Source organism: Psammomys obesus, unplaced genomic scaffold, assembly GCF_907164565.1.
Source record: "Psammomys obesus unplaced genomic scaffold, mPsaObe1.curated_primary_1811, whole genome shotgun sequence".
In the NCBI taxonomy this organism is placed as follows: Eukaryota; Metazoa; Chordata; class Mammalia; order Rodentia; family Muridae; genus Psammomys; species Psammomys obesus.
Window position 1 is genome coordinate 7,642,444 of NW_026591086.1, and position 22,561 is coordinate 7,665,004.

The 22,561-nt window shown below is 51.2% G+C and overlaps 1 protein-coding gene across 2 annotated transcripts in view; it reads left to right on the plus strand.

The window, feature by feature from the left end:
* The window catches only part of Bin3 (bridging integrator 3), a 38,267-nt gene extending 15,722 nt beyond the window's left edge, over positions 1-22,545 (plus strand). The window contains exons 2-9 of one of the 2 annotated variants that reach the window (XM_055609524.1): positions 3,505-3,553; positions 9,128-9,168; positions 9,523-9,584; positions 13,208-13,344; positions 13,857-13,897; positions 18,822-18,963; positions 19,129-19,263; positions 21,620-22,545. In XM_055609524.1, coding sequence (XP_055465499.1) covers positions 3,505-3,553; positions 9,128-9,168; positions 9,523-9,584; positions 13,208-13,344; positions 13,857-13,897; positions 18,822-18,963; positions 19,129-19,263; positions 21,620-21,766 — 754 coding nt within the window. In that variant the 3' untranslated portion in view covers positions 21,767-22,545. Of the gene's footprint in view, positions 1-3,504; positions 3,554-8,659; positions 8,777-9,127; positions 9,169-9,522; positions 9,585-13,207; positions 13,345-13,856; positions 13,898-18,821; positions 18,964-19,128; positions 19,264-21,619 lie in introns of those variants that run through there. The other variant, XM_055609526.1, reaches the window with a different exon arrangement.
* Positions 22,546-22,561: the final 16 nt, after the last annotated feature.

Genomic DNA, 22,561 nt, shown 5'->3' on the forward strand with positions numbered 1-22,561 from the left:
TATATATATATATATATATATATATATATATATATATATATATATATATATATATATATAAAATTCACACCACCAAAACATTAACCTTGGTCAGAGATAAAGGCTGGAAGGGGGTCTTCCCCCCCCCCCCATTTTCTTGAATTTTTTTCAATGAAGCCATTCTTAGTAAGCTGGGAAGTAGGAACGTTCTATCTGGGTAGTGTGGCTGTATGCCCCATTCCCTGTGTGACCCAAGTGGTCCTAACAACATCAGTTTTCCAGTTTGGGACAGGAAATAAATACAGATTCAGAGGAACTATGAACCTAAACGGCTATGTGACTGAAGTAGGAAAGAGACTCCATGAGCCCAGAGTGTCTTGTAGTTAAAGGAAGAGTCCATAACTCAGACGTGCTCACACGCTGATGGGAATATGTCAGAAGGTCACAGGAGCCAAGCGTAAAGCTCTCAGTGGCCGGAAATAAAGCGGTAAAATACCCATGCCTTCATACTGGTAAGGAATGATGCACAAGATACGTGAAGTAAACAGTGGCTCCCTGGTGAAAAGGAGCAGGGGGAGGGGAGGGGCCACAGTGGGGCAACCTTTGAAGCACTACCTCAGCCTGTAGCTAGCTCAGTGAGGGCAGCAGGAATGTATGTGTCTGCAGTGTATCTGTGAGGAGACGTGACAAGAATGGCGCTCTCTATTTTTTGTAAAGACTTATATTTATGTCATGGGTCTGTGTGAATGTATGCCACTTGTGTGTGGGTGCCTGCCAAGGCCAGGGGAAGGCATCAGATGCCCTGTAGTTAGAGCTGTAGGGGGCTGTGAGAACCCCCATGCGTGTGGTAGGAACTGAACCCCCGAGTCCTCCAAAAGAGCAACCAGTACTCTTAACCCACCGAGCCATCTCTCCACCCTCCAAATCCCAAGGGGTGTGGGGAAGCATTCTAGCTATAAGATGTCTGACCAGTGCCCCTTAAAACTGTCAGTGTCATCAAAGCCAAGGGAAGTCTGACACTGTCACACCAAGGGGCATTTCAGGACCCAATGTAGTGTGGCAGGCCTTCGTGGGTTGCTGGAGAAACTAAGGCAATCTGAATCAAACACAAACTTTAGTATGCCATTCCAGGTTCATTAATCATAACTAATGTACCATACTAATGTAAAATATTCATAAGGGGAGTGGGGCAGGGAGGCATAGTAATTAGGATTCTTCACAATTTTTCTGAAGATCTAGAATGAAATGTTTATTTTACTTAAAAGGTGTTGTAGCAGGTAGACGTGGCTTTGGAGGGAGTCTGATAAAATCCTGTCTGATCATCAGTCACTGCAGTGGAGACCTGGCTGTCTGAGTATAACCGGTTTCCCTTTCTGCTGAAACACCTGGTTCCACACAGGCTTGCCTTCATTTCCAAGCTCTTAGCCCATTAGCCCCTCCTGATCCCAGGGCCTTTGAGACTCTAGGCATCAAGTACCTAGAACAGTTCATGAGAAGAACACTGAACTGAGAGTGGCAGAGGGAGGCCAGGGTCCCTGGTGAAGCAACACAGTGACCCTGGGCCTGCCATTGAATCTTTTAAGGTCTGTTTCCTTCCAGCAGAATGAGATTGAGGGTTAAAGTGGGGAACACTCTTCTCTGAGACCCTGATATTGTGCTGCTCTCAAAGGCCTGTGAGTCGAAGGTGAGATTTAGAGAGGCCGTGGCAGTCTTTAGGGGACAGCCGCCAACTCTAGCTTCCTTGGCAGTGGTCTGTCATTCCAGACTGAGACCACTCTGAGGGTTCTTCAGGATCCTCAGCCCACTCCTCACATTCTTGAGGTGTAGAATCCTTGTAGGTGTACAAGAGGGCCATCTAGTCCCGCTGGTTTTTATAGTTGAAGAAACTGGATTTCAGAGCCATAGATTTGTTCAGTAGCCAAACCAGTGGGGCAGAGGCTGGGTCTGTAGTTTCCCGGTTAGAAACTACACCACTGCGGCTTCCTTCTTGCAGAACCCAAGTGATGTCTGTCCCCAGGACCTTATCTGCCTCCAGAATGGTCCTCCGGCTTCTTGTTCATCAGCCATCAACTCCAGTCTCCAATCTTAGGAAAAGTGGTGGGGGCTGGGACAGAAAACCTGGCCCCTTTCCCCTTTAGGTCTGAGATAAAAGGGTACTCCTGGCCCCTTTCCCCTTTAGGTCTGAGATAAAAGCAACAGTTTTCTTTTTCTCCCCTTTCTCCCCTTTTTCCCATAGCATACTCTTCCCATCTGATGATGACACAGTGCAAGACACTTTGTTTTCAGCCAGCTCCCAAAGGGTTAACTCTCCCAAATTATGGGGCTGGGTTAACAATAAACAGGATGTCCTCCAGAAATTAAATTTAAACCGCTGTGACTCAGGCTGGCCCATCCCCTCAACCAGATCGCTGTCTGGGGGTTATTATCGGAGGTTAATTATACCGTTGGGGTTAGCAGCAGTGTTGGTCAGCTTGAGCCAGGTGGAGGCGGGCACAGGATAATGGGTAAAAGGAAGGATGGGAGTGGAGCCCAAGGGTTGGTGAGAACAATATTGGCACATTGGCCCAGGAGCCAAGAGGGGAATATTGAGAGACTGGCTTTGGCCTTCTTCCCAGGGAATCTTGGTTCCTTAGATTCTCTTCTAGCCTGGGACAGGACAGGTAGGGGAGATGCATAACCATTTCTGTCACCACTGGGATAAACCATGTTGCTCTCTTCTTCCCCCTTCCCCCCCAGTCACCAGCATAGACTAACAAGATCTATGTTTTCAGGACCTGGCAGACATCTCTCAATTGCCTGGGCATCCACTCACTCCTGAGAGCAGGAAAGGTTCCCGGGGCAGCAGCTAGTACCATAGAGCAGCCTATTGCAGTATATGGAAGCTGGGCTCTGGCTCCACTTCAGAGTCCTAGCTCCAAGAGCTCCCTTGTGTTAGGCCCAGATTCTCCAGATGAGCGTGGGAACCTGGTACACAGAGCTTCTTAGCCAGTTCAAGGCAGGCTTGGGCAGATTCCTTACCAAGTGAGCCACATTTGATCTCATCTGTTTTTAACTAGTCATAAGTGCTCCTTAATACCCATCTCCCCTTAGCATCCCCAGAAACCTTACAAGATACATTGTCGCCCCTATGGGGAAACTGAGTAGCTCCCACTGAGGATGACAGATGCGTATGGACTTTTTCAAGGACGTGTTTTCAGGAATGGTGGCTGTTACAGGGAGCCGTGTTTCTCAGTTAGTAGTTCCTTAAAACAAGGCCTGCAGATCCTCAAGGTGTGTCTCTTCCCTCACTTTTCCAGTGCGTTCAAGCGACAGACTACTAATGGAAATGATGCTCTCGGCAGGCAGGAGTGGCCACGAGCCTGCATGGCACACCGTCTGTCCCAGAACCAAACTAGGTGCTGTTGGCTCACATGCCCCAAGGGCGTGAGGCCTGGGGCCCTAAGTGCTGATCCCCACTGTGCAAGCACTCCTGCAGCCCAGCCTTCCCCAAGTCTCACAGCTTCCCTCTGTCTCTCCCTCTTACAGGATTCCATTCAAGATTGGGCAGCCCAAGAAACAGATTGTTTCCAAAACAGTGAGTAACCCAGTTCTTATGCCGGAGACTCAGTTGTGCCTGGTACAACCTCTGCATGGAACCTCAGCCTTCTGGGTTTTGCTCTCAATACGGGAGATCGAACCAGCACTTCGTGCACACTGGACAAGCACCCTGTCCGTGAGCAACCTTCCCAGGCCAGAGCACATTTGAGAGAGGGAAGGTCAGCATGCTGGGCCTTCTTCCCAGTCATTGGTTCTAGAACCTGGGACCTACAGGGGCCTCCTGTCTTGGGTCCTGTTGGTTGCTCCCCCAAGTTTGGGCTATCCATCTGAGCAGCCTTATTCCTGGGAGAGTTCTGGAGCATACATCCCTTCCCCCTCACACACACCCCATGATAGTGCCCAAGGCCTTTCTTTCTGGACACCTCTACCACATAAAAGACCAGTCAGGTTCTTCAGGTGGCCCACCTCTTCTGTTTTTTTGGTTTTTTTTTTTTTTTTTTTTTTTTTTTTTTTTTTTTTTTTTTTTTTTTGGTTTGTTTTCTTTCAATGTAGGGTTTTTCTGTGTAGCCCTGGCTGTCCTGCCCTCACTTTGTAGACCAGGATGTTCTCGAACTCGAAGAGATCTGTCTCCTGAATGCTGGGATTACAGGTGTGTGCCACCATGCTCAGCTAGACAGCTTCTTTTTGTTTGCATAGACAGGTCCATCTCTGCCATTGGCCAGTTGCTCTGTGTGATGTTAACACCTACCCACCTTTGAACATGTGATATTTATCCCTGTTTTATGTCAGAAACAAAGGAAAGGAAGAACCACAGAACATTAGAGCTAGAAGCCCATGGACCTCATCTGGTCTCACTGTCTGTTTTGTTTTTTGGTTTTTTTTTTTTGTTGTTGTTGTTGTTTTTTGTTTTGTTTTGTTTTTTTCATAGAGTGGCAGAGACCTTGTCAGATCTGAAAATCCTCTCCTGGAGAGCTGGGGTTAGCACTTGGGTCTGTAGCTCTGGTCACTCCTTTTTACACACCTTGTGCTGTTCCCACTATGCCTCCCTGCCTGTCCAGAGTGGCCTCGTCAGCCCCTCACACACAAGCGAGGCCTTGGGGTTTAGCATGAGCGACCCTACTGTAAAGACCATATTCCATCTCAAGTTGCAGCACTGTCCGTGCAGCAGAAGCCCCCTACCCCTGAGCTCCTGCCGTCTTCCTTGTTTCCCTTCTTCTCTCCTTGGCTCAGCCTCCAGAGCGAGAGAAAAGATCCTGCTTTGGTTTGGCAGGAAGTTCAGCACATCTGACCAATGCCTCCATCTTCAGGAAGTCCAAAGTTAGGTCACAGGAAAGGAGCTGGGCTCAACTTAAAAGAGCCGCCCTTGTCCTCATGCAACGGCAGGTTGTGACAGACGCAGTGTCGCCTCCATGGCTGACCGACTGCAGAGCCTCTCAGCTAAGACCCAGAAAGTCTGGCTGTACAAACACTGGGCTCCAAGGAGTAGGAGGGTATGGCTTTGAGCCTTCAAGAGAGTAATGTCAGCAGATCCAAAAATAAGTGGTTTTGAAAGGGTCTTTTTCCCCCTTTGTTCACCACCACAAACAAAAAGACAAAAATCCTTCCCTCCACCACGACTTCATCTTTCATAGATGGGGCTTTGATCCTCACAGCACCGGATGGGCTACAGTGCACTTTCCAGCTCCTTGCCAGGGTCTGTTGGTGGAAAGGCCTTGGTTCCTAGAGTATTTTGTAAAAGGAGGAATTATTTATTTTGGCTTATGGCTCCAGGAGTCTCAATCCATTATGGAAGGGGATCCTAGATCCTTTACTTTGAGGAATAGCAAAGATTCCTAGGGAAGAACAGATTCCTCCCTCACCACCCCATAGCTTCCTTTGTCCCCTCCCTATGGCTGTCTATGTCCTGTTGGGGACTTGTCATCCTTTAGTCTGTGGTGTCCCCTCCCCCACATGCATTCAGTAGTTAAGGAGTCAGGTAAGAGACTGGACTTCTGCCTGGCTCAGCCTTCATTATCTGTGACTTTTGGCACGTGCCCTAGCCTCTTGAAGCCTTAGCTCTCTCATGGTGGTATGGGTAACCCTAGTATCTATGCCACACATACAGGAAGTCTCACACAAAGCATAAAAGACACTTAGTCCAGCTTCTGGTCTGTGAGAAGCCCTCACTGACAGCTGGTTTGGCTTCTTCCAAAGCCATCAAGGACTCATTCTGCCCCAGCAGCTCCATTGCCTGGTGCAGTGAAGTTGTGGGGTAGGCCTTTGATCTTTCACCAGCAGTCAGCCACGGGTGGCTTAGAATGGAGTTTTTGTGTCTGCTCAACCTATTCCCCTCAGCTCCCTGGGGTGCTTAAACATAGGTAGAAAGACCCTGCCTTTTCTGGATGGCTTCTTGCTCACCTCTCTGCCCCTAACACAGGCCTGGACTATGTAGATGTCTCCACATCTCTGGCAGCTGTCCCTGGACACTGGTGACGTACTCTGGGATAAGCACAGATGTGGTCGCCAAGGTTATTGGAAGTCATGGCACCCCTGTCATGGGAAGAAATGCTCATGTTATCTTCAGGGAGTTTCAGGAGGCCTCTGGCTCAGGGTACCCAGCTTCTAGTCACAAAGAAAACATTGTCTTTGCTCTCACTGCTTGCCTGTATTCAGGTTACCAACATGGGTTCCATGACTGTTGAAGTTGTGGCAGGAATGGCGTGTTCTCTGTAGGGGCTGACCATTGGCACCAAGACAGGGACTACAGCTTCCACCACCTAATCCAGCTCCTGTCAGTCCACTCTGGAGCCTCAGGGCATCTTAGCATGGACAGAGAACACAAACATAGACACAGAGACACACAAATCAAATCACATCACAGACAGACATATGCACATACACACCACATATACACACAAGACACACATTTCTCCCACACCCCACACATACAGACACACCACACATATCACACATGCATGTACATATACTACACACGTCACAGACACAGACACATACCTCATTACATGCACATACACACTTCCACATATACATACACGCGCACACCGCATACACACGTATACACATTCTACCTTGGAGCTCTTGGAGAATTGTTTCTCTTGCCCTCCAAGCAAGGGTTCCCTAGGTATTGTGCATATAGGAAAACACAAGCCAAGGTTCCTAGCTAGATAGGTGCTGTGCAAAACCAAAGCAAAGACAGCTAGGCACACTGACCCTCTCCAGCAGAAATAGATTTCAGACTTTGGCCTCTCTAATTCTCCTTAACCCTGGGGCACACTGAAGGAGAGATGCTATCCATTCAGGACATCCTTGTGTGGCAGCTCTCAGAATGCTTTCTCGACTAACTTTGACCTGACACGCCTTTGCCCTGGCATGAGAGCCCCAGCCCTGCCTTCGGCCTCCTTTTCCCCTTTACCAGGAATTTGAGTTTGGAAGGAGCTCAGCTTGTTCACTCACTCAGCAAATGCCGAGCTCCCACTGGGCAGGCTAGCCTAGGCATTGCCCTTGCAGCCTGTGGGCCCAGGAGAATGTAGGGAGCACCATCTGGGGCTGGATTCTCCGTGTGCTGCCTTCAGCAGCCTGGTCCAGCCCGCTCCCCTGACAGTCCGCGCACATGTGTTTACACTTGCCTTGTTGACCGGCCTCCAGCTGCCTCTTGGCAAAGGCATCAAGCCTTCAAAAATGTTCAGATCTTTTCCACTTGGCTCTTTCCTCAGAAGACACACACCTTGGAATGTGACTTCAGTGTGTCCCCTTTATTCCATCAGCCATAATCTGAGGGCCTGGAATTCTGGTCCTGCCCCAGGTGGTTCTGTCTTCTGGGGAGAAAGACGTGGGACCTGCACCAGGGCCCCTGGTGGCAGGGAGGTGGTGTTTCCGAGTTCCCATGAGGCGGCCTTGAGTGGCATCCAACAGAAGGAGCATGTGCCCACCCCAGCATGAGACTATGAGCTTTACCTCCTCTGGAATAATCCCACCTGGCTAGGAGCTCGAAGGCCCCTCTGTACAAGTCCAGACAGTCCCCATCCCGGCAGACCAGGTGCTCCCTGACATCCCACACTCAGGCATTGCAAAAGAGAAGGCTAGGAGCCAAAAGCAGCAGCACAGGGGCTCAGCCCCCACCACCCCAGAAGAGCAAGCACCTAGATGCGTCTCCAGGAGAGTTCAAGTCTGGCTAAGTAATACTTAGTTTTCATTCTATCCTTTTGGAAATAAAATGCTAACATGAAGAAAAACAAGACACTTATCAGCATCCTCTGGTTATGAAGGCCATAGCAGTGTGGTATTGCCTAGCATGAGACCCCATGCTTAGCCACATCAGGGCTCTTGTGGCTGCCATTTCCCAGGTACTTCTGGCTGCTGCTCTCTTCATCTCTGACTGCCTCTCCAGCCTGCTGTGGCCCTTTAGTTCTCAGCAAGCAGGAAAAGAACATGGATACACACTCTGTAATCACCACTGTGAGTTGGGCACCTGGCCATGTGTTAGCTTCCCTTGAGCAAGTGAGTTCCAGAGGCCAGAGTGATGACCAAGTGCAGTCACTCCACTCAGAGATACTAAAAGCTGTTAGTGTCAGAGTTCATCTCTCACCTGCCTGTGTTTATTGTTCTCAACTGCTTTCCTGTACCACATGCTGGAGGAATAACCAGGCTAGTCCACCCTGTTGATCTTATAACAAGGCATTGTCATCTACAGATCTCCCTTTAAGAACCACACAATGAAGTCACTGCTCCCCCCCTAAAAAGGTGCAGGCCAGCTTGACCGACAGCTCAGAGGGTAAGAGCATTTGCTGTGAGGTTTGACAGCCTCTGATCACCAGGACCCACAGCAGAAGGAGAACCAGTTTTTGAAAGTTGTCCTCTGCCTTCCATGGATATACCATGCCTACCTTCACATGTAAATCATAAACACAGTAATGACAGTAATAATACACTAATTTTTTTAATTCTAAAAACCTCATAATTTTGTAAGCTGGCGATTTTGTGTTGAGCCACATTCTTGGCTATCCTTCAGGCAGGCCACAGGTTGGACAGCCCTGGAGGTGTACACCTTGAAGGCTCAGGTGCCCCTTCATTCTAAAGCAAGGTCCCACCTGACATCCCACACAATATCTTTCTCAATGTGCCCAGGTGCCACAGCAGATGAGTAGGGCCTGTGAAGAAACTGGCTGAGAAGGGAAGTAACTTGCTCAGGCCTCACAGCCAGCACGTACCAGACCCTTCCTACTTCAGACTTGCCTCTTCTTGGTGCACCACTGACTCCCAGGTAGGATCCAGTCATGTCAGGTCCCCTTGACTGCCACCAGAGTCGGGATGAGGAAAAGACACTAACCACTGCCTCATTCTGGAATGACAGGGCCAAGGCACAATCCGCTGAGACTTGCCAACTGGCCTGGTTGGCCCCTCTGGAAGGAGGGGCCTTCTCCCTAAGTCAAACACTTCATTAGTTTGGGAACACAGGGACACTGTTGTTAATGATCTGCTGGAGCATGTAGGGACTGGACAGTGCTGCTGCTGCAGGCTGGGGGGAGGGTGTGGAGCGAGTTTCAGTAAGCTGGGAGATATTTTCCATCGTGTTGTCATTGCCCCATTGACTGAGCTATCTCTTTCCTTACAGGTGGAGAGAGACTTTGAAAGGGAGTATGGAAAACTGCAGCAGTGAGTGTCAAACTCCAGAAGGGGAAGATGGGAGATAGCTGGGGCACATGCTCTTTGCCAGGTCCCACTCCCTTGCCCTGCCTTCTCCTGGCCAGCTCAGACTCAGTCAGGGAGCCTTTCTTGTGCCCTTTGTCCATTTACAGCTAGGAACCAAAGACATCTCTGACAGGTGACTGGCTATAGGAAGGTCATTAGTGCACAGGCTTTGGGTGATCAGCCTCCTGCAGAACCTGAGGTGGTCTGTGGCAGGTGTTGCACAGAGGAGTTCTCTCCCTGATGGCCTTACCTGAGGCAGAGAGGAGGTGAGGCCTGAGTGCTATGAGGGTGAATGTCCACCTGCTCCTTGCTTTTCAGGCTGGAAGAGCAAACCAAGCGCCTGCAGAAGGACATGAAAAAGAGCACCGATGCCGACCTGGGTAAGTGGCCCCGCCCTGTGTCTGTCAAGGCAGCGGGAGGCATAGAATGCCATTTCCTCAGACCCTAAAGGGCTAACGCAGAAGTCACTCTGCTCAGAGAACACCAAGCACTGTCCCTAAGAAGAGACCTGGGTCATTCTCTCTGACCAGATCAGCGCTTTCCACAGGGTCCTGCCACTCCCCTGCTTAGTTGGGCATAGAAACAGATGCTCCCAGGTTCCTGTTAGGACAGCACTACAACCAGCAGAAGCCTCTGTTGCAAGTGCCTTTTCTGCCTCAGGGTCTGGGCCAAAGAAAAGAGGCAGCATTGCCTTCCTGGCAGAAGTCGGCAGGCAGCATGGCTTTCCCATGGCAACAGCAGCTGAAGGGGCTGTGCAGCTGAGCCAGAGAGCCAGCAAAAGTGGAGCCAGGAAAACTTCAGGATCATTCTGTCATTACAGAGGGCACAGAAGGGCCTGTGGTGAGGAACCAGCAGGTGCTAGCAAACAGCCAGGACTAGGGAGGGCTGTGGGCTGAAGAGACTTGTTCAAGAAGGAGGCCAAGGGGCCCAGTGACTGAGGCAGCTCAGGTCTCAGGCAGTACCAAGAGGCAGTGTCACAAGTGACAGAAAACAGATGAGAACATACCTGTTACTGTCCCCACCAAGCTCTGGCTTAACAGGGTCAAACCCAACACTGGCACTAAGCTGTGCCTTGTCTGGGAAGCGTCCATATTGCTGGTCCTCAGCCTTTGGCTTGCTGTGATGGTGAAGTTGTGTGTTGGTATAAAACCCCGAGAGCTACATGGTCACCAGCATCTATCTATTGAGAGCAACAGTCCTGCCAACAACATCCACAGCAGAGGTAGCCACAACAAGGCTCCTGCCAAATGGACCTCGGCAGCTTCTCTCTTCATGCCACTTAATAATAGGGTCTTGAGAGAGACAGGTTTGACCAGGGCAACCCACCATCTCTCTTTTCCAGTGAGCTGCTGCTGCCAAAGCCCCAAAAGAACCACCCTACAGTGCTCAGAAGGCCAGCCCCCTATTCTGTGCTAGAACTTCTCTGCCAACACCAAAGATGTAGCCTGGTCAGACCCTGACTCCCTCCTCACTTCTGGCTCCTTCTATGTCATGAGCCAGGGGTCAGGTTTGGAAGTTGGTCTGTTACATGGAAGTCCCTACTCCATTGCAGCACGGAATCACTGGGACCTGCTCCCCAGACAGCTGTGGTATCAGAGTAGAGATGGAGTGTGGGGTTTTATTTTCATAGTGAGACACCAGAACCAGGGAGTCCATGAAGCAGACACCTTGGCTGCAGAAAGTCTGTTGTCCAACAGTAAAGTTGGGGGGTCACTCTTGAAGCCTAGGATCATTGGCTCCAGAGTGAGGAGCAGAGCACCATTCTGAAGGGCAACTTCCTCTAACACACATGTTCTGCACTCTGGGTCTGGCTCATGGTTAACAGCAGGGTCGCTAGTGGGCTGGTGATATCATGGGATGCCAGGCCTGACCTTAGAATTCTAAGGCCCAGAACAAGGCCTGGAAATGTTTCTGTGACACCGGTACAGTAGCATTAAGAATGTACTGAGAAGGGCTGGAGAGATGGCTCAGAGGTTATGGTTGCTCCCCCAGACGCCCTGAGTTCAATTCCTAGCAACCACATGGTAGCTCATGACCATCTATAATGGGATTGCATGCAGGGAGAACACTGTAATAATAAATGAATAAATCTTAAGAACGTACTGAGAGCTACTGACTCAACAGTTGAAGAGAGTGAATGATATCTTTTCTTATCTCAGATTATCCCAGGTTCCCAGGACAGGCTCTAAAATCCTTGCTGATGCTTTGAAAGGAGAATCTTCCATTCAGTAAAATGACATGACTTCAGGAGTTTTCAGAGTGATCCATTTCTGAATTTTTAGGGCTTCATCCAGATGGAACCTCAGAAACACAAGAAGATGTCCAAGATCCTTATTTTCCCCAAGTTTCAAAGTCTGCCAGTCCCAGGGGCTAGGCTCTATGGGCCATGGACCCACCACCATGGGGCAGAAAGGCTGTGACCGGGGCAGGGATCCAAAATGAATGAGACGCATTGCTCTTCAGATCTGGTTGTATCCAAGGAAGTGGCCCAAGCAAATGCAGCACCTTGGCTTCATGTGCTTTCAGTAAGCAGAAGCCTGAGAATATGAGAGTATTAGGAGAAGAAAGGTGGGAAAATATGTGAGAAGAAAGCCTTCTACTACCCAGTGACTGTTGAGTTTTTTTTTTTTTTTTCATCAAATACTGGGAAAAGAATAATAGAAGACATTTTCAGACATGTTTGCAGTTCTGTGCAGATTTTTATTATCTTTTGACTATGCTGTTTGTGGTCATTTCATAAGTGTTTCTTCATTGCTTCATTTCTGGCAAGTTTCCTTTTCCAGTGTCACAGAGAGAGAGAGTTGGCTGTCTTCGCTTGGTGACTATAACCCCCTAATAGCCTCCATGGCAGTCTGGACAGCCCAGTAGGCACTGCCTCTTAAGAAAGGACCGGGGCATGATGGTGACCTCTGGTGGGGCCTGGGCTTCTCTCCCACATTGGAGTGACAAGGCCCGCATTGAGGACCTGGCACTGGGCATGGGCTGTCTGTTCCACTTGTGGTATGGCAAGGAAGGTCCCACCTGTAATCAGCTGGGCGATGGGTCTCCTTTCATCCATTCTAAAACATGTTTTCAATGTATTACCTTTGAAACCACAGCTGTTGTAACAGTTGCTAATATGGTGGTTTGATGGTCAGCATTTTTTTTCCTTCTCAGTGATTTATACAGTAACACTGTGCCTTAAAATCAATAGCTTCTTCAATGCTGTGGCACTCAAGTAATAATAAACAAAATAAAGTCTGGCCAGGTATAATAGTGCATGCCTGTAATCCCACCACTGAGGAGCCTGAGACAGAAGAGCACTGTAGATTGCAGGTTCACCTGGGCTCTACAGTGAGGCCAGCCTGTGCACCGTGTCGTTTAAAACAATGATAACAGAAACACCTGTCTTCCATTGCTTCTCAGCCTTGTGGCCAAGATCATGTGCAAAATTTGTCTTCTGCTCTGATACTCAACAAGACTGTTTTCCAGTGTTGAGCCAGGTCCTTCTCTAGGCCCTTGGCCTACTCCTCTACAGTTTCATGTGTAAATAATGGAGAGCTACAAATGAGCCTAGATCAAGAGCCTCAAAGCTACCAACGGGTCTCCACCCTCTTTGATGCTGCCTGTGACTTCCAAACAGCCCACAGCACCTCAAGTATTCACCCCCTGTCCAGTTGTGATAAGTGGGCCAGCTCTAGTGTATATAGAGAGTCCAAGTGGCCAGGCAACCCACTTACAGTACAGGTTCTTGTATCTTAGGATTATTGAATTAGCATCTTTAGAGCAGAAATGTGTCAAACAACTTCCCATTCGCTTGGTCCTAGAACAACCTAGGAGTTTTGCCAATGATACACTAGTACATGGCTAAGAGTTTTGAGAAACACTAAGGGCCCTGTCAAGTGGCTTTTTGGAACCTCATTCTGGTAGCTATGGCATAGGCAGAGGTTCTCAAGTCAAGGAACACTAAGGAGACCTTGAACCCTGTCCATCTGGGTACTCACAGTTTTTAACCTCTTTACAGCCATGTCCAAGTCTGCTGTGAAGATATCCCTGGACCTACTCTCCAACCCCCTGTGTGAGCAGGACCAGGACTTTCTGAACATGGTGACAGCCCTGGACACAGCCATGAAGCGAATGGATGCCTTCAACCAGGAGAAGGTGACCAGGTCTTGCTGCCAGTGGCCCATGCCCACCCCGTTCCCCTTAGGCCAAGCTAGATGCAGTGTCCATAGGTTGTAAGTAGTACTGGAGCTTTAGCCTTCTAAGGTCTGTGAGCCCCAAGCCCAGCTCTTCCCAAACTGGGCTGCTCAGCTGCCCCTGTCTCCTGTGAGGCACGTCACTGAGGAATCACAGTGAAGTCAGGAAGTGCTTAAACAGCTATGCTCGGCAGGGCAGCTCTGCCCACCCACCCCTCCACACTGAGCAAAGCAGCAACTGAAATGAAAAGCCTAACCTAAGACCAGACCCAGCCCTAGCTATGGTCCTCAGGTTTCCTGGTTAGCCTTTTTACCTCCTTTAGCAGCAGAATATGGATCCTGTGCTTCCAGTCCTACCCCATTCTGTCTTGACTAGCTCTCTGGATTCTGGTTTCTGAGGAACCTGGGACCTCCTCTTTTAGGCAGAGACTGAACCCCCACAGTTTGGATGCCATTGAAATTTTCTTTTGACAGGTGAACCAGATCCAAAAGACAGTGATTGAACCCCTGAAAAAGTAAGTAAGGTCATCCAAGGAAACAGGCCTCGGGGCACTTGTGGGGACAGCAGATCAGCTAGCTACTTAGAAACCAAGGAGCATGCCTAGCAGCATGTCCCCAGCTTTCCATGACAAGGAACAACAGGGACACCAGCCATCGAGCCTGTCCCATAGTTGGGGCTCCTGGTTGCTCCAGGGCACCAGCACTGCCTAATCATAGTCTGTAGGGGCAGGGAGCTGCTAATTTCCATGGTGCCAGACGCTGCCCTGGTGGTCGTTTGGCCCCTTCCCCTTTGCCTCTGGTTGGGCCCCCGTGAGACCCAGTGCTGGCTGATTTCAGCTAGCAGAGATCCTGGCCAGCACTCAACAGACATGAGCAAGGCCTTTCATCTCACAGCCGGCCTGGGATGCAGCTGCCTGCAGCACTGTGCCTTAGAAACGTGGGGGTGGCCGCACATGGGGAAGGGTGCAGCAGCAGCAGCGGCAGCCGCCACATCCTGCTTGGGAAGGTCCCCTCACTCATGACCTGTGAGAGCAAGGAATTCTGTGAGGCTCATTTTTGGTCCTGCAGGCCCTGGTCAAGGATCAGACAGGCTTGTCCTGTGGTTCCCCAGGGGAGGAGGCTGGCCCAAGTCTTGCCTTGAAGCTCCTGAGTGCTTCCTCTCTCCCGGCCTCTCCCAGCCTGCTCTGACCTAGAAAGGCTCCCGCTCTGCGCCAGCAGCTGCACTTTATTACCTCTTCCGTGGTGGTCCCTGGCAGTTGTCTTGCCAGGGCTGGGCAATGAGCCTCTGCTTCATTATCATTAGGCCAACATCAAGCTGGAGGGAGATGAAGAGAACAGTTTTTGATCCTACGGTCTTTGTGTGTTGGGGAGTGCTGAGTTATTCCTTCCCTGTTTGGGTCCAGAGGTGGGATTAGGAAAAGTCCCCTAGCCTTACCAGTGCTTCTTCCCAACACTGGACCTTGAGGGCACCTGCAGCTGCTGCAGCCCAGGCCTGGCCCATGCCCACCACCCCAGCCTCTTGGTTCAACCCCAAACTAGAAGACCCTATGTGGGGGGCCCGAGTGCAGAAGTAGCTGTTCATTTGGTCTGGTCTCAGAGCTGGATGGAAGGATCTCAGAGGGAAGGGGCTCTGTATACAGAGAACTCTGGTGTACCAGAGATGCAGGGACCCAGAGCCAGCCGAAGGCACCCAGAGTTGGCAGAGTGTGGCAGGACTGCCAGTTCAGAGAACTAGGGGGTTGACTACCTTCTCGATTTCACAACTGACGAGGCGGCATTGAAATCGGATCCCTGGCTACGGCAGCCAAGTAGAGAGAAACCCCCGGCTGCTTCCCACCATTTTAGCAGCCCACCACCTGCCAGGAAGGTGGGGGCGTGGTGGAGGGGGCGGCCAGCATCTCCGCCATGGATCCGCTGACCTCTGTGTGAGCCTCAGGCCTGGCTGCCTGGCTGGCTTCTGCAGCCCACGGCCAGCACACAATCCCCCATGACCACATAAACCACCACTGCCCGTTCCCTCCTCCCCACTTTGCTTCCCTGTGCCAAGAGAGAAGCTCCCAGGGACCCCAGCACCGGAAACAGGAAACTGCAGCTTTCCTGTCCTCTAATGAAGATCATGGCCACCCTGTCGCCCCCAGTATCCTCCGCAAAGGGGGCTCGGTCTCTAATCCCCCAGTCCCTGGGTCGTTCACATGTCGGATGGGGATGCTTTCAATTTCCCTTTCCTGGTGGGTGGAAGATCCCGGCTGTGTGGGCACAGATGAGGAATGGCAGGCATTCCCCACCAGGCCGGCTGCTCCCAGCCCACCTCCCAGCCGGCCTCTTTCCCTCCCTACTCTCTCTTCACCCCACGCTTTTACCTCCCCGGGGAGCGAGCTTGGTGTTCAACCCTACGCCAGTCAAGAAACGGGTACCTCCTAGGCTGAGCTCCCTGAAACCCTGGTGTAGACCTAGGTCCACTCCCATCTTTGAAAATCAGGTTGAGTCAGACCTCGGTACTTACAGACCGGGAACTCGGGGGAGCGGGTCCAGGTGCGTATGCTGCCTGTTGAGCAAGAGCAGTGTGCCAGCCATTCCCACTGACCTAAGTCTGTTTCCTTGTGGAAAGAAAGCCGACGAACTGACCCCTTGGCATGGTTGATTTGGTACCTAGATGCAGGGCTGAGTGAACTAAGTGTACGTGAGAATGTATGGTTTGAGCAGGGCCAGGAAGCAGAGCATGGCCCATCTCTTGCCACTGATTTATCAAGGGGCAGCTGAGACTAGCAGAGGATCTAACTTTTCTGCTGTGTGTCTTTGGAGCAGACAGTAGAAAATGGAAGCTTGTGCCTTGAGTAGAGCTGGGCCCATGTGTCATCCTTGCCAGGGGTCAATAAGAGCCTGGGAAAGATCCAGACACAGAGGCCCAGCCTGTACCTGTCTTCACCTTCTACACCAGCAGCCCAACGCCTACTTAGTCCACATCTAGAGGGGATTCTGCTATCAGATGTGCTATCAGGCAAGATCTGTCCATAGCTGAGAAGTAGAAAATAAGAAAGTGGAGCTTGGTGGGACAGTGAGCAAGAATTCTTTCTTCCATCACCGTAGGATAGACACTCTTCCTATGAGCGACATTAACAGCCCCCTCAGATGAAAAGAACCTGGCAGCTGTCCCTTATCTCAGGGGCTCCCAGTCCCAAGTCCAAAGCTACCCAGATTTCCCTTTGTTAGTGATTCATGTACAGTTGCCTGAGCTACTAACCAAGCTCAAATCTCAGTCAAGTCTGTTTGAAGGAGACAATATCTGAGGAAAGCCTGTGAGTCCCCAAAGAGTCAGGAGTCACTAGCAGGAGCAGCAGAACCAGTGTCACCTGCTGAAGGTGATGGCCTTGATTCCTGCACACTGTTGAGGAAGAACCCATGCTGTGTAGACGCCTCACACCCAGGGCTATCACCCAGGGCTATCATCCAGGGCGGTCTGTGACAACCGCCATTTCTCAGCTCTGCACTTTCACCTACACTTGCTGTGTTTTTCATGAGCTGCCCAGGTCATAACATTATTAGTCTTAATATTCCTGGTGGGTGTGACTTGGCCTTGAAGATGACAACCAGGGGAAGGGGCTAGGACCATGGCTAAGGTTCTGCTGAGACTAGCATGTTTCCGGGGCTGCACATAGGTGCACACTGGTGCAGTTAACATTGCACCGTGGCCATCTGGCACCTGCAGGACACCCTCCACACACTGTTCCTTGTGATGCCACCTCTCCCTCTCCCCCACAGATGAGTTCCAGGGAGCAAAGGGGAGAGTGTACGACCTGGACAGGAAAGTATTCCACTTCTGCCTCCCACCTGTCTCTCATTCTTACCCTGTCTCTGACCCTGGCCCTGCTTGGGGCCACTCTAACTGTAGGCTGCTTCTGACAGCAGGATCAGGCTACAGGGCCCTTTGTCCCCTTGGGAGAGAGGGAGGGGCAGGGTGGTAGGTTCTCAGACCCAGGCACCTGTTCCCTTGAGCCACACAGTGTTGAGCTGCCAAGGAAGGGAGACAGGCTCCAGAGCAGCTGAATCGCTAGGCACAGCTGCCTTGACATAGGCACTGTGACTGGCCCTTCCCAGTGTGACCTGCTGGTGCCTCATCTCCACTTCGATTGTATACATTTTGCACCTGATTCTTGGCCAGGTTTATATTCTCTCTTCTCTAGCAGGAGTATCCATCACCTATCTATGTGTCTCTGACTTGTTGAGGCTTTTGAGTACTAAATTTATGATCCTGTCCTATGAGAAGCAGAGGTTGGGAATAGTGTCTCCTGTGGGATCTGAACCCTACTGAAGAAAACCTGAGCATTCAGATGCTCTCCCAGCTCTGGCGCATGTGAAAGGCTGGCCTCATCCACTGACTGGGCTCCCAGTGAAAAGATCCTCATCCCCCCGAGGTGTGTGCTTGCTTTGTCACCCTCTCCGGGCCCCTCCTGGATAAGCTAACTCTTCAGGTGCCAGCTATGTCTCTATCTGAGTGACCAGAGACATTGACTCCCTTGGTTGCTTGTCCATGTCATACCAGGCTGTCTGAGTTCCCGGCTGGCACAGTGGGCACCCTGTAGAGTGCTAGGAAAGCCCTGCACAGCACCAAGGGCAGCCACAACCCCTCCAGTCTCTGTGCCCAGGGGAGTTACTCCATTTTCTCACTCCCTAGAGACCGGCTTGCAGGGCTGCCTCACCTCACCTCCATCTCCTCTTTGTCAAGAAGAAGGTTGACTCTTGTCTGGGTCCCAAAAGTGGCTCTCTGCTGGGCCTGTCCAAGATACAGTGGGCCCTTTGTTAGGGGAAAGGTGGCCTTAGTGATGATAGTTACACTCGAACGCCAAAACATTTCAAATACAGCCTTCTCTGAATGGCCAGTCCCCCGAGTGGCCATGCCATACTCTTCAGTCATGTTGGATAGGCAGGGCTAAGACCATCTTTCTGAAATGTGGTTTTTCCCTTTTTTTTTTTTTTTTTTTTTTCCTGCGGGAGAACCATAGCACTTGCGTTTCCCCACAGTGGGAAGGAACCCTTACCCAGGAACTCATTCTTTTTTATCGCTGTCATGTGGTAGAATTGTTGCTGGCACTTGGACGCCCATGGTCCTTTCTGGACTATCACTACTTAGTTGTGGCCCCGGCTTCCCCTGTTTGTTTTGGTTTGGTTTTTATCATACACAGGAGGATCCCAGCCTGCTGTTCTCTGTGGTGAGGTTCAGGGTGTGTGGGGAGACAGCAGCAGGGCCAGGAGCCTCTCATTCATGCCACCAGTCCTGTCCGCTGTCCCCCATATCATCCTATCAGCACAAGTCCCAGAGCTTCAGAGCATTATGGAGCTGGCACATAGTAGGTGTGTTGTACCTACCTTTCTGAGTAAGCGGTGACTGTCGGGTACACCCCCACATGACAAGCCTGTTTCCAACCAGGCTGTGCCCAACAGGTTTGGCAGCGTATTCCCAAGCCTCAACATGGCAGTGAAACGGCGGGAGCAGGCCTTGCAAGACTACAGGAGGCTGCAGGCCAAAGTGGAGAAGTACGAGGAAAAAGAGAAGACTGGCCCAGTGCTGGCCAAGCTCCACCAGGTGCAGAGGGGGAAGGGAGGGTCGGGGGAGCACCAGAAGCAACAGGGGAAACAGAACCACCATTGCCACAAGAACCTCCTTCCAGGACCAGCGGAACCAGGACACTAGCTATTCCCGTCCGCACCCTTCCTCCCACAGCCCTGACTCCAGGGTCTTGTTCCCCAGGCCCGAGAGGAGCTGCGGCCTGTACGGGAAGACTTTGAGGCCAAGAACAAACAGCTGCTGGATGAAATGCCACGGTTCTACGGCAGCCGACTTGACTATTTCCAGCCCAGCTTTGAGTCCCTGGTCCGGGCACAGGTGAGGCAAGGCTCTTCTGTTGGGAAATCATCTTTGTAGGAACCCAGTCCCCATTAGACATAGCCAGGCTCTGCAGAGACAGCTGTACCTCCCTGCCTTGGGCACTGTGAGAATCCGTGTGGTGCCCCAGTTAACCCTGGGGCCCAGCACTGATACTGTGCCGGGATTTCTGTTGGGCATCCTCCACTGGCAATCCACTTAATCCCAGCCCTGTGGTAGACAGGGCTCCTTTTTGTTTAATCCTTTACCCCTTGAGGTCTTCCTCCCACGCTTAAGCAGCAAGAGTACAGGCTACATCTTTAGCCACCACTTTAACTGAGCGGGCCTTTTTCAGAGGTGGCTGGGAGGGCTGTAGAGCCACTGCCTGAGGACCCAACAGGAGACTTCCATTAGCCTGAGACCACAGGAGCCCTAACTTTGGGCTTCCTAGAGAGGGTCCTGAACAGGCTGAGATGCTGGCCACTAGCTATGATGTGCCCCCTAGTGGAAAGGCAGGTGGAGGGCAGGCTGCTCTGGGGGTAGCAGTCAGAGGGTAGAACACAGGCCAGAGCCCAGGGTCTCCTGCCACTGAGACAGTGGAAAGCCCCTGCCCTCCCTTACCCATTCATCTTTAGGCAGTTTTTAGCTAGGATTGTTCTTCCCACTGGCAAGGTGGGAGAGGCAGTGGTATTAGAGCCAGGAGCAGGGCTTCTCCACATGGGCCTCCTTACTAGTCACAGGCGCTAGGCTGGCTTCCATCTCAGGACTCCAACACTAATTGATCGCCAAGCTCAGGCTTCTTGTCCCCAAGCTCTGCCTGCTCTGCTTCTTGTCTTACCTGCGCCTCTGGTGCCCTCCAGTGGACACCATCATTCCTTGTTGCTTTCATAGTCACAAGTGCCCTGGGTAAAGCCTGATTTCCACTTCCCAACCTTCATTATGGGGTGACACCTAAAGCCATGGAGTAGAATGCTTGACATCACAAAACCCAGGCAAGGATTGAACTAGAGCCTGGTCTTCCTAATGACCCATATTTTCAGTGCGGTGCTCTCTAGGGAGCCAGACAGACAATGGAAGGGGGAGGTGGTGTTACCATGTCTCTGCAGGTGAGGGTTGCCTTAGCTGTTCCACCCTCTATTTGGATGAGGAGTGGATTGGGGGGGTCTTGGCCTGCCCTCTTTTGCCATGACACCTGCTTCTGCTTTCAGTGACCACCCCCAGATCCTCAGAGGAAGCTCCAGGGTGCCCAGACTATGGGGTACCCTGTAACTAAGCAGCAGGGTAGCCAGGGTTGTTTACCACCGCCCCTGTGCCAGCCTCCTCCTCACCCGGCTGCTGCTGCTATTAGTCACTAGAGAAGTGAGCATTCCTGGTGACTCACCAGGCAGTTTGGCCCAGGCAAAGGAATTGGGGCCCCCCATACTTGGCCTAGTGGAACCCAGCCTGGGGGGGTTGGGAGAGACTTCCTAGGATGCCACTTCCCATTGGCCCTTACTGCACGGCCACGCTCCCAGGCACTGTCTTCCAGTTTCTCAGGTGGAAGGAGACTCCTAGAGACAATCTCAAATTTGAGGTACTTGAAGAAGGTGGAACACTTCAAAGAGTATGTGCTATCATGTCAGAAAGTGGAAACTGAGGCAGAAGTGGCCTCTGACCTCTGTGGAAAAGTCTTTGTCTCTCATCTGGAGAAAACCCTCTGCCCTCAGACCTAGCTCCCACCTCTCCCCCTGACACTCTCACCATGTCACTGGTGCTGTTAAGCATCAGTGGTGCTTTTCATCTAGGCGGCTTAACCTGGATGCGATAATGAGCAAAAACGGGAAGGGGTGGAGTCTGGGAAGCTGTCACCTCCCCTAACTGGACTTCTAGAAACAGCTCTCAAAATGGGGAGCGAGTGTCTGCCATGTTCTTTTTCTATAACCAAAGGCCCCTGGCTCCTCTCCTAGCTCAGAAAAGGCAGTAAACCCCAAGTCTGCCCTTGACCACACACCACTCCCTGGCACTCTCAAATACATAGTGCCTAGCTCATACTAACTGTTTGGGGGAGCCAGAGGTTTAAAGGATAGCACTTCCTTCACCACAACCCCACCCCCCATGGAACTATTGACTCCCTACTACTGAGGCCTTAATCTTTCTCTTCAGTAGACATTCCCAAACCCTCAGCTGTGGTTCCACCCATCCCTTGGCTGCTGGGTGACAGGGTGAGAGATCTGGAAGGTGGTGATGGAGTAGGTGAGAACTCTCCTACCACCTTCAGCCAGAAGCAGCCCATAGACCCAGAACCAGGCCCTGCTTGTACCTCTTGGCTGCTTTGCTGAGTGGGTGCTGTGTGGAACCAGAGTCCAGTTCTTGCCAACAACTCTTGCCTCCTACCCAGGTGGTGTACTACTCAGAAATGCATAAGATCTTTGGAGACCTGACCCAGCAGCTTGACCAGCCAGGCCACTCAGATGAGCAGCGAGAGCGGGAAAACGAGGCCAAACTAAGTGAGCTCCGAGCCCTCTCCATCGTGGCTGATGACTGAGCCCCTGTTCCTCAGGAGTCCTCAGGCTCCTTGGGACACAGATGACATCTCTATAGTCTTTGCTTTTGGCAGGCATGGATGCATGGACCTCCCAATGGCCAGCCAGCTGGAAACAGGTAGCCACTCTTCTGCCTTGCCAGTTCTCAGACTTTAAAATGCCTCCATTTCCATGAGCCTGGCACTAGGAGCTTCACAGGCTGCTGTTTCCCTGTGCCCAGTGCTTAAAAGCAATATAGAAAAAAAAAACCCAGGGGCCTTTTTACTTCCAGAGCCGTCCAGAGTGTGCTATAGTCTGGCCAGCAGGAGCCTTTAGAAAGGCCTGGGCTCTCTATGGAACTTGAGGCCTTAGCTGTCTACCTCCAGAGGACCTACTCTAGGAAAGCCATTATCCCCTCATGTTGACTTGAGACTGTTGGTTGAGGCACAGTGGCCTGGAGAGCAGAACGCAGGTCCCTTAGCTGTGGTGGGCCCCCAAGCCAAGCTACAGGTCCAACACAGGGACAAGTCCCCAGTGTTTAACTTTCCTTTGAACTGTGACTTTGTCTCTAAATGTCCACTATACAGAATGTCACACATTGATTCGCTGGCCTTAAAGCAAGGCTTGTGTCTCACCTGTTATTGGAATTTTATTTTCAAGTAAAGTTTCCAGTAAAACATTAGTGTGCTTTAAACTGACACCATGGGGGATTCACCACAGCTTTGCCAGAGCCCTGCAAACTTGGCAGAGGGACTTTATTCAATCACAACCCGTGGCAGCTCACTGCGTCACTGCCTGCCTGCCTTCTGGAGAGAACT